The sequence below is a fragment of the Carassius gibelio genome, chromosome A7, assembly GCF_023724105.1.
Source record: "Carassius gibelio isolate Cgi1373 ecotype wild population from Czech Republic chromosome A7, carGib1.2-hapl.c, whole genome shotgun sequence".
In the NCBI taxonomy this organism is placed as follows: domain Eukaryota; kingdom Metazoa; phylum Chordata; class Actinopteri; order Cypriniformes; family Cyprinidae; genus Carassius; species Carassius gibelio.
Window position 1 is genome coordinate 32,124,174 of NC_068377.1, and position 12,088 is coordinate 32,136,261.

The 12,088-nt window shown below is 36.8% G+C and overlaps 1 protein-coding gene across 1 annotated transcript; it reads right to left on the bottom strand.

The window, feature by feature from the left end:
• Window positions 1-2,531: 2,531 nt before the first annotated feature.
• LOC128017263 (putative C-type lectin domain family 20 member A) lies at window positions 2,532-3,432 on the bottom strand. The gene has a single exon (XM_052602561.1). The coding sequence runs from the start codon at window positions 3,380-3,382 to the stop codon at window positions 2,621-2,623; it is 762 nt and encodes a 253-aa protein (XP_052458521.1). The 5' UTR covers window positions 3,383-3,432; the 3' UTR covers window positions 2,532-2,620.
• Window positions 3,433-12,088: the final 8,656 nt, after the last annotated feature.

The window sequence follows — 12,088 nt, forward strand, 5'->3', positions numbered from 1 at the left end:
TGTGTTCACAAATAAAGAAACACAAAAACAGACACACTGTCACTGTAATATTCATAGCCATATTGTCAATGTATCCAGTGTTGGAAAATCAGCAGAAATGCAGTTTTCAAGCCCACATTTATTTGTTAACAATGATTTGATACCACACCTCCCCAATAATTATCTACATAACCGGCCAATAAAAAGCAGCCCTGACCAATTCAATGTTTGGCTCCTCCCCTTTTCTACTGTATTGCACTCCCCACCATTGAGAAAGGTAGGCCTATATATCACATCACAAAAACAAAATGTAATTTGCCTTACAAATGTGTGAAGTGGAAATGATGTGTATCTTTCATATTGCAGTTATCATAGATCAATGCTGTTCATTTCCATCCTCAACCACTCAAAATGTACAAACACTTTTATGCCTAGTGTTGCTGTGTCCAACAGGCCATAGCCAGCTCACGCCACACATCATATGAAATATGTTGCAGAGCGAAGGGAACACTGACCAAAGAAATTCAAATTTTGAATCAGAAATTATAACTTTAAGCATTATTTTGAGGACCTTTAATGTACACCATTTTTCAAGTTCAAACCTACCTACTTCAATCTCCTCTCCTGTGACTGTCTGGTTGGTTGGTTTGTCGGACAAAATGTCAGATTCAGTGTTATAATTGGTCAGATCGCCTGTCAATATATAAATTATATATATATATATATACATACACACACACACACACACCAATCTAAATTTTTATCTTTAAAGTTGATTAAAAAAACTATTTTCTGTAGCAACCTTTTCAAGGACGCAGCATGCAACACGCCCTGAGAGGCAAATCAGATGACAGAAAGAATTATTGTTTAACCTTTAAACTGCAGGACAAGACAATTAGACAAATTTCCCCCAGAAACAAGTTTAATGGCAAAATGTTTCCACGTATGCAAAAACAGGATTTGGTTACTGTGCATTTTTTCCGGCACACAGTTGACATGAAGAATCAAAGATGGTGATGTGACTCAACACACTGTAAAGATCAAAGATCTTTCAAAGCAGCTACCAGTAAATCTACTATGGCGAAATGCTTTCACAAATGTTATTTCTCATTTATTAAAGTGAGCACATTTGAATGTATTTAGATGGAAATGATAAATGTAATATAAAGCAATAAATTTGGAAAATTAGGAAATTACACTGTTGACATTTGGGGATTTCCAATATGTAGAAACTTTTTTCTCTTGCTGCATCTCGCTCTAGTTCCCTTTCTCGTGAATAGGCCATTAACAATATCATAACATCACATCAACAATATCTTTGTTGAACAGTTTAGGCTGCACATTTCCCCTATGTCTCGGTTTCATCTATCATTTCATTTACGATTTCACTTTAACTTCCTAATGTCATTTTCTTCAGAACATCATTCTTTGGAAAGTAACATAATTTTTGTGTGTGAAAGCAACAGCCCAAGTAGCTCCTCTTTAAGCATTATTTTCTTTAAATTGTTGTCTTAATTTGTTATTTTATATATCTTTGTTGTGAATTCTCGAAAGAATTGAAAAATCTTCTGATCATTCCATATCCATTTTAAAATGATAAATCAGTCAATATGAAAACCCGTCTCTATCCAGGTCTCGGGTTCATCATGCCTCAGATCCGTTTGCAGAGGTAAACAACAAACTGGACCGGAGGTCAGTAAATGGCTTTCTTTTTGGCCTTTTGGTCCCACAAAGTTATCAAATTACTTCAGAAGACTTGGAATACAGCACATACAGTCATGAGGATTACGTTTGAGTCATTTTGTAAGTTTGAAACCTTCAGAACCAGAAGAAAGTTCCGTGTGGAAAATGGAAATTCCACTTTAGTGTTGATACAGAAGCAAGAATGTCGTGTGTCTAAAGTGTTAGGGTGCGTAAAAGATGACAGATTTAACAGGTATAGCTTTTATTTAGCCACTGAATTATACCCCACCTTTAAAAATTCAGACATTTCAGCAAATGCAAATGATTAAAATGACTCGCACACAGGCTGTTTTTGATTGGCTAGTCAGTGTATGTGAATAGTGAATGTAATAGTAGATAGGCCTAGTTATGATTCTGTTATGAGCCAACAGCATTAATATCATTTTTACTCTTTGATCTGCCTGGTCTTATAATAACTTGTTGCTTCTATTAGAGATTAACTTTAAAGCAAGGAATTTTTTTTTTTTTAATTATAATTGTTTTTATTGACATGGGGAAACTCTAACAACAGTAACAGAATACATTAATAAATGATAACTGACACTAAACATGAATAAAGACAGTAATAGTAAAGTAAATTTGAAATCACTTGACTGGAAAATATAAATTCCAAGACAAAGAAACCACATAAAAGGATTCTTCAGGATTAGATATTTTTTTTAAAATAGAACTGTGTTAAGAACCTTTATTTTTTATTTTTATTTTTTTTACAGTTGTTTTATTTAATGGTTTGAGAAAGCAAAATAAGTACAAACTAAAAAAAAAAGAAAAAAAGTATCCAAACAGAAAGATTAACCTATAACCCTAATTAACTAAACAGGCTTTAAAAATAGTTTCTATTTTAGAGTGATTTTAATGTTTGGCTCGTTGTCATCATAAACAAATCAGATATTTCATTTCATGGTTTATTGGCACAGAGAAAGCTGAATCTCTGTTCACAGTCCACAGGTTTCCAAACCATACTAGTGCGGTTCAGAACTGCACAGCGCTGATTCATGGCAGGACACTGCAGCTCTTCACCTGAAGACCAGACCTTATATTCAAAATCTTCCCCATTTGCCCAAAACCAGTGCCCAGCGATAAAGCGCAGACCAATCCACAGGTCATCAGTCAGGGCTGCACTGCTCTTAACTCTTGCTTCTTTCATGAGCTCATCTGAGTTCAGTGTGGCCAGATCTTTGTAGTTTTGTCTGCAGTATAGCAGGGCTTCTTCCCATGTGCTCTCCTGCTGCACCACAGTCAGGTCCAGGACATCCATACAATAAAATGGCATAAGCCAATCACAATCAACATCATGCACTTTAGAAGAGGACTTTTTGACAGCACAACAATATTCACCATTATAATTTGGTTGTTGATTGTCCCACTGGATATCAGTCGCAACCTCACCTCCGGTCCATGTCCACCACCAAAAAGACAGCAGATTATGTCCCCTGAGTCCAATCCAGTACAAATCCTCAGTGATCTGCCGATTATCCGAGAGTGGTTGCAGTTCATCCTTGCTTATGGTGGATAGATCATAATAGTAATTCTGGCAGTACAACCGTGCATCTGACCACGTCATACTTTTATTCACATAATAGTGTTTTCTGTTGAGGCTGGTGTTCAGTCCGAAGAGACTCAAAAACAGAAAAACAGTGACTGTAGCTTTGGTTGCCATATTGCCAGTGTATCCAGAGTTTTAACATCAGTAGGAATGCCCAAAGTGAGGATCACAAGTCCAACTTTGTGGGGATTTCTTACTTATTGACCAGTTAGACAGCGTTGACCAATCAAAGTTGTGTCTTTATTTGTAAGACTCCTCCTCATGGCACTTTTTTTTTCCTGTGTTGCTTTTCAATGGACTCCTCAAAGTTTTTTCTTTTTAAGCTTTGCATGAAGATAATGTGAACTGACATAGAATAATGCACAAAATCTTTCATGAACAATATGTCCACCTACACTTTAAGGCAAATCAAATGTTTTCGTATGCTCAAAAACAAAACAGTGACAATTTCACAATCAATTACTATCAGTCACAGTAAATTATTATTATTGCAGCAGACTGATCAACTATTTATCTGTTCTGGCCCACTGTAGATATTAGCTATATAATGATCAGTGTGCCTAAAAATAGAGGCAGACTTCTTCACGTTTTTAGTGTGTTATTTAAACTGAAGAAGAGTCCTTTTAAAAAAAAAAAAAAAAAAAAAAGACCTGTCATGCAAATCAGAGGATGCAAATATTGTTTAACTTTCAAACCAAATGAAGGGAAAAAAGAAGAAAATTCAAATTGACCTCAGAAACGGGTAAAGTGCTTCAACTGAAAACATTTACTGCATAATGTGGATTAATGTATTTAATATGAAAAATGAATATACATTTTGAGATTTGTAAAGGATTGTCACAGTGTCTGGTCTGTGTATCCCTGGGTGTCCACTAGTGGTCTCACTTCCCTATAGAGTCACCCCACTGCAGGCACTACATTTCCCACAAGTCTTTGTCCGATTCATCACTGTTAATTGCACACCTGTTAATTGCACTCAGCTGTTCACACTTTCATTGTTTTCACCTGTCCATATATACCCTCTCTGTTTCTATCAGTTTTATGTCAACTTCCTTTCTTGTGTTCCCTAGTGTTTTTCGTGGTTCTTGTTTTTTTGGACTGCCCTCCTGAAATTGACTTTTTGCCTTTTGTGACGAGTGGGGCGGGGCCGAGAGATGTGGGAACGAGCGAGGCCGGTAGAGTGATTGGTCTCGATTGGTCACCGCCGGTCTCGAGTCCCACAGAGGAGATGGAAAGATATAAAACTGGAGCGACGATGAGAGAGGACCAGGCCTGGGCCATTATTTTATGTTTTGCTTTTTATTTATGTGCACCAGTCGTCCGTGAGGGGCTGGTGCGCTGTTTTGTGTTTATTTGTGATTATTAAAGTTTCATTTTGATTGTGCGCCGGTTCCCGCCTCCTTCTTCCGGATGAATATGGAGATTTTATTATTACACCTTTTGATTATGATTTTTGGATTCCTCTATTAAAACACTGCAACTGGATCTCTGTTTGTGTGTGCGTTTGTTACTAGGATACAGTCAGCATTGTTATTAAATTTGAATGTTTTTCAAGAACTTTTAAGAATATCTTTCAGATAAAGACCATTTTGTGTTAATCAGAAAAGAGTATGATCTCATTAAGTTATCTCTACATGATTCAGTCATGTTAACTTTACTCCAGTGTTAATGTTTTAGGTTGTTAAAGGGGGGGTGAAATGCTATTTCATGCATACTGAGTTTTTTTACACTGTTAAAGAGTTGGATTCCCATGCTAAACATGGACAAAGTTTCAAAAATTAAGTTGTATGTTTGAAGGAGTATTTCTGTTCCAAAAATACTCCTTCCGGTTTGTCACAAGTTTCAGAAAGTTTTTTTCGAGTATGGCTCTGTGTGACAAGTATAGGTATCTGCAGGAAAGTGGAGAGTTACGAGATCGAGGTGTTTTTACACCATGATACCTGCTTAGTTGATTTAATAGTGACGTTAGGTTTAGGGGTGGGGTTGAGTAAGGGGGATCATTTAGATTGCATGATTCAGAAACACCCAGCAGTTTCAAAACACCCACATGGTGATAAACGCCCACTTTTGCTCTGCAGAGACCTAAGTCTCCTGTGTGACGTTAGATGGAGCGGAATTTCCTTATATGGGTCCTGAGGGCACGTCTGCCGGAAGAGCACGCTCTCGTATAGCACAGCACTGAGAGCACAACAGACTTCACTGATCAGAGTGAGAGCGTCGCGAAATGTCACAAAAGACGTGTGTTTTTGGTTGCCAGGGCAAGACAACCCTGCACAGATTACCAAAAGAGAAACAGCATTAAGGGACCAGTGGATGGAGTTTATTTTTACAGAGCATTAACGGAGTTGTGCAAGTGTTTGTGTTTGTTCCCTGTATTTCGAAGATGCTTTGAGGCCGTTTGACGCCGGGTTTGCACATCGTTTATTTCTTAAGGATAATGCAGTCCCAACGAAAAAGGGTCACGATCGTGTGTTGGAACCGCATGCGGTAAGTAAAACTGCTTCAAATATCTCTGTGTTGTTAACTTAGCTATAGGTGCGTAAGCACATCAAGTAAACAACATGCGATGTTGTCATCAAACTGCACTTTCCACATGTAACGTTACAGCTTAAAAAAAAAAAAAAAAAAAAGACGACAAAGTGGAACTTAGTCATTTTCCAAAACCGCTAAGCAAATATATACAGTTTCAGTACATACCACATAGAGACATTGTTGCTGATGCTGCTCTTGTTAAATTTCAGCCACTGGATCTGATTCTGGATCAGAAATATACGCTGAATCTGACTGTAAGCCATGGTTTGTTTTGGTTGGTTTTGTCCTCAAGGTGTCACAGCTTCCAGACGCACTCGCAAAAGCCTACTGGCGCTCGTGATTCTTTAGCTCCGCCCACACGTCACGCCTCCAGCAGCCTGTCGTATTTTTCCGGGGAAAATCGGTACAGACTATCTTTCTCTTATGAATATAATAAAACTAAAGACTTTTTGGAGTTATGAAGGATGCAGTACTACTCTATAGGTACTCAAGATTAACAGGATATTGAGTGAAAACGAGCATTTCACCCCCCCTTTAATGTTCCATTTTTATCAGTAAAGGAAATAGCTTCATTTAGATATAAATACTTTTTACCAGAGATCTGAAAAAAACTTTATACGGTGCATTAAAATATAAAATACAGTGATCAGCAGGGGTGTCCATTCCTAATCCTGGATGGCCAACATGCTGCAAAGTTCAGATCCAGCCTAAGATATTCGCCTGGAAGTTTCTGGTGATCCTGAAGGCCATGATTAGCTGGTTCAGATGTTTAATTGGGGTAGGAAATGAACCCTGAAGAACTGTGGCCCTCCAGGATCAAGACTGGACATCCCTGGAAGTGAAAGTGCTTATGTACTGTGTACAAACACATAAATATTTTACAAAACTATTTGAAGGTTAGACACATCAAAAGCATCTCTGTTAATAAAACCACAAATAACATACAGTATATTACATCTCACATTTCTGCAAAAACATTCAACTTAATTTCTCTACAAACAAATTGTTACATACAGAAGTTGTTTTACTTAAAATGCATAAACTATACCACAAATTCTGTCATCATTTACTTTCTCAACAAAAAGTTTTCCTGTGTATTTTTTATTAACTAATGATAGTCACTAGGCACCAAAACTGTTGGTTAACACAGAATAAAGTTGTTCAGGTTTAGAACAATCATTTATTTGTGAGATATAATCCCTTTAATAAAAAAACTTAATTCTCTCTCTTCTGTACACTGAAAACAATTCGTAAAACCGCAGTATGTGACAGTAATTCAATTTTAAAGAGCTCACCCCAGCCAAAAACAAATAAATTAAAGCCTACTTGTCTAAAAAGTTACTATTGGATTATTTAAATTTCATCCTACATCTTATGAAAAACAGGGAATGCAAAATATTGGCTCTGGGGTAGGATGAGAAATGCCTTGAAGTAAAAGTTGAAATGTGCATTAAACCAGAAGCAGTAAAATTTAAAGGTCTGAGGGATAATAACTGATCATTATTAATTTGACTGTGGCTTTGTCCTTTATTTCATCCATGAAAGTCAAGTTCATAAACTGCTTATCAAAGAGGGCATCCATGAACTGAAGTCATTGACTTTTCATCCATTTCTTCCAGTTCTGTGTCTGTTTCATGGAAGGGATCTGCAAAACCTAAAATTATTTTGAAGACCTAAAAAGTAATTTTAAATAGGCAGATACATCCAGTTGATTAAACTTTTTTTTTTTTTCAATTTTGATGTTCTTGACAATAGCACTTTATGGGGGAAAAAATATTTGTTGCACAGCTGTATTGGCAGTAAGTAACTGATATTTAATAACCATAAAATGTTAAGTTTTAAAACCTTTTTGGTAACACTTTAGAATAAGGTTCCATTAGTTAATGTTAGTTAACTACTTTTGTTAACATGAACTAAGCAAGAACAATCCTTCTACAGCATTTATAAGTCTTAGTTCATGTTAATTCCAACATTTACTAATGCATTATTTAAATCAAAAGTTGTGCTTGTTAACATTAGTTAATGCACTGTGAAATACCATGAACTAACAATGAATAACTGTATTTTCATTAACTAACATTAACGAAGATGAATAAATACAGTAATAAATGTATTATTCATTGTTTGTTCATGTTAATTAATACATTAACTAACATTAACTAATGGAACCTTATTCTAAAGTGTTACCACCTTTTTTTCCTAATATATATTTAAAGGTACACTTTGTAAGATATTTGCAGTAAAATTTCCAAAAACCACTAGGCTAGTGTTATATATTTGTGCAGATGATTACTTACAACATCTCTAATGTTTTCAACTACTTGTAAATCATGAGAAAATTCCCATTCTAAACAGCGACACGGGGGAGTGCAGTCGCCTGTCAATGATGTTAGTTACCCTTTGACAACAGTGTCGTGGACAAATGCGGAAGTAGCTTTGCGACAAACTTCAACTGGAAAGAGATGCCGATCTCGCTTGTGTTTTACTCGACAGGTGAATTGTTTTGATTCGTATCTTTACAGAAAACGTATGCTATTATAAAGATCAACAAGATTAGTATTATGAGGCATACACACCAAACGCGGGGCATCGCATCTGATCCATAGTCTGATCGCGTCTTTGCATTGACTTTGTATGTAATCTACTTGCGCAAATTGTTGAACTCGTGTTAAATCCATGATTTATCTTTCCGTCTCATTGATGGCCGTCAGTGGTTGGTAGAAGACAACAAATCCCATCATTCCACGCTCCTTCTTAGCCTTAGCGTCATCAAACCACGCGATTGTTATTGTTTTGGTAGTGCGACCTCTAGTGGAAGGTCCTACAACCTGTACCTTTAAGTCTCTATTTCTTATCTTTAGCATTTGGGATGACATTTCAAGGGATAGTATCTCATCATCTCACCCTCAAGTGGACGCAGATATAAATAAACATCATGCACAGAACATGTTTCTTTTTTTTATTCACAGTTAACACAAACTGAGAAAAAAATCCATCTCTGTGAGTCCATTTAATGCAAGATGGTCCCTCAAAGTTGTCCCACAAACCACAAAGTCACAATGTCTCAAGAAAAATTACACATTACACACAATTACACAAGTCTCATGCTAATTGTTAGTGACAGAGATTGTGTCAAAACATGTGGCAATCACAAATAAGCTGTTAATTATCTACATAAAACTAGCACATAAAAAAAAAAAAAACATCTTAGCAGTGGAGCAGTGGTTTTTATTTAAAGAGCCAAAGAGATATTTCACCAGAAGGTGAGCTTAAAAGGTCTCTCATTTAAATGTCTAGATTCACTTTGACTACCACAATATATGGTGCTAAATAACATTAAAAGTGGTTCATTGGCTTGTAATCATAAGGGAACCACTTTAAGTGCTATATAAACAGCTTTCTTTAAAGGTGCTGTAGAGAATCTTTGTCAGATGTTGCTATATAGAACTGTAAGGTGAATTCTATTCTCCTCTTTAGATTTTAGACATGTTATTCCACTCTCATGTTTGCTATGAATGGGAATTTACTACAATGGCAAAAACACTGTAAGGTGTTTACGGTCTACTCAGATTCAATTATCTATGTTAAACTAAGCTAAAAGTGCTACCACCAGACCCGGAGATCAGCTGAAGGATTTCGAAAATCTAGGGGAATCTAGTGGAGTGGGAAAATGAGGAGTGTTCCTTTAACAGTGCTTCTCAGTGCCAGTGTTGCCAAGTCTGTGGTTTTTATTGGGCTACTTTAACAGGTTTCCCTAGGTTGTTTTTCATGTCCAAGGGTTGGAACGAAAGCAATAATGTGATATTTAACCCCTGGAATGAGATTTCTAACAGTGGAACCCCCTTGACACGTGTTTTGCCTAATTTGGGGCTGGTTTTGAGTAGCGATTGGGCAAATTTTGTTATGAAAACCTGTCAACACTTTATGCCTCTTGTGCAATCCAAAGGCAGTGTTTTGCCAGTGTTGGCGTTTCCTGGCAAACTTTATCACTTAAATAAGGGTCTGTGAAACACTTCATGGTTTTGGGTTAGTGTTTTTTCATGCTGTTACGTCGGTTGTTCCCTGCTATTTTTTAGGCAGATTTTGTGATACAATTGACCTACCGGTAAGCCCCTGCACTCAATCGCAGATGAGCCAATGGCAGTAGAGTATCAGAACTTGGACATCTGTAGGTTTCAGCACCATAAAGAAACACTGGAAGATACAAAGCTTGCAACGTTTTATGGTATTTATGCTTTGAAACTGGAAAAACAATGTACCTGGCATACTTGTAACAGTGATTCCAGTGATCTCGAGAGGATAAACAATGGAATTTATTTTATTCCATTTCCTAAACGTTATGAAGCGAGGAGAATACTTTTTTGTATGCGAATAAAACAAAAATAATGACTTTTTTCAACAATTCCTTTGCCATCAGTCTCCTCTGTGTCTCTGCACATCACTCTTACACACATCGGCTTACAGCGGGACCATGCTACTGAGGACACTCAACGTATTCGACCTCTTCAATGGCAATTTATCCAGAATCGTGCACCCCTGTGTTGCACACAAAAAGCTCTTAATCAAGTCCAGTCTTTATGTAGTCTGCTGATTTTTGTTAATGGTGTTCAGCTGCAACTGAGACAGTTCACCTTCCTGGATTGAGCTATCAGGTGCTCCGTCGAGGGATCTTCAGCAACCAGGACTTCACCTGGATTTGGTGTAGAGGATATATCGGCAGCAGTTTGGTAAAGCAGAAGTGGATCTGTTAGGAACAGAAGCAAACACTCACTGTCACTTGTGGTTTACATGAACAGAGATATCCAGGCCGTTGTGGCTGTAATCGCTTTCTCACGAGTGCCAAAACTGTCTGCTTTATGTGTTCCCTCCCCTTCCTCTTCTGTGGGACACATTACACAGTATATCTCTGTGCAACCACAGAGTGTTACTTGTAGCACCTCGAAGGCTAGCCAGGCCTTGGTTGCCAATGCTTCTGTCATTGCTGGTGGGCAGGTCATGATAATTTGGGTTTGGTCTCTGGGTCTGACTCTATCTTAATAGATTGTGAGGCACTTTGCCATTTGTTCTTGATTTTGTCTGTCGCTATATTAATGTTTTCAGATAGCTGACCTGAAATGGGTATCTTTAAAAACGGCTTTCTGTTGACAATTGCTTCTGCTAAACATGTAAGTGAGTCACATGCTTTGTCCGTTAATGTGTTATGCATGGTTGCCGGATGATTCTGGTGCTGTGCTATGACTAAATACATTTTGCTTAGGCTATATTACAAAATATAATTATGTTCTCGGCTCAAACATAAATGAATTTGTTGATTGTAAGTGTATTGTTTTAGTATTTTTGTTGGAGCAGCTTTCCCTTGTTTCAGTTCATATTGTCAGTGTATGCAGTGTTGACATAGCTTCACACCACATTTATGTCATAACGCTGATTTGTTACCTCATACCAATAATAAAGAAATGGCCCTGACCATCTCTCTGAGCCTTCCTCTTATTATTTGTGTGATACTGCAGCTCAACCCTGGAGAATGTTTCTTCTCTGTAAGTGCCAAAAACATAAACTTAGAAGTAAAATGAATTGATTTGCATTTAAATGTGTTGAGGATGTGGAAATGTCCTGTATAACTAATTTTCATATGTTTTGCGAAGTACAGTACAGTGTCTGTTGTATAATATTTCTTTAACTGTAGATTTTTTTGTGTACTTTAGAAATTCCTTCTAAGCAGTTTAGGTCTAGCTAAGTTTCTCATTCTGTTATATTTATTATAATTATAACAATTTTGATCAACTGTTTTGTTATATTTTGGTAAAAGTAGGTGGACTTCATGTATTAGCTCCTCTTTTATCACACAGATACAGTTTAGGAATTGCGGAAACAGCATGATGGTTTATATCCCTGTCTTGTGAATCCCCCGTCTTCTGTTAAAAACATTCACTTATTCACTGTGCGTTACACCATGTGAAAATAAAACCATGCAGAGATCACAAGGTTAAGTACTTCACATTACTCTGTAAATCACATTACTCTGTGAGTGTGACTGAAACTCTTTTTTAGAAAATGGTCTGAGATGCAAATCAGACAATGCAAATATATTGTTAACCTTCAAACTGAAAGACAAAATAAAATCAGTTTGACAGATACTGTATTGCTGCTGCATATGCAGAAATAAATATGATTGGGAAGGTGACATTTCTGCACTGACAGAATGATTTAAACATACTTTATTTGACACATTCCTGAATAGACCTAGTAACAATGACATTGTTACATTACATTGTTAACCATATTTTG

Coding starts and splice junctions, on each gene's coding strand:
- LOC128017263 (XM_052602561.1), bottom strand. CDS start 3,382: ATGGCAACCAAAGCTACAGTCACTGTTTTTCTGTTTTTGAGTCTCTTC.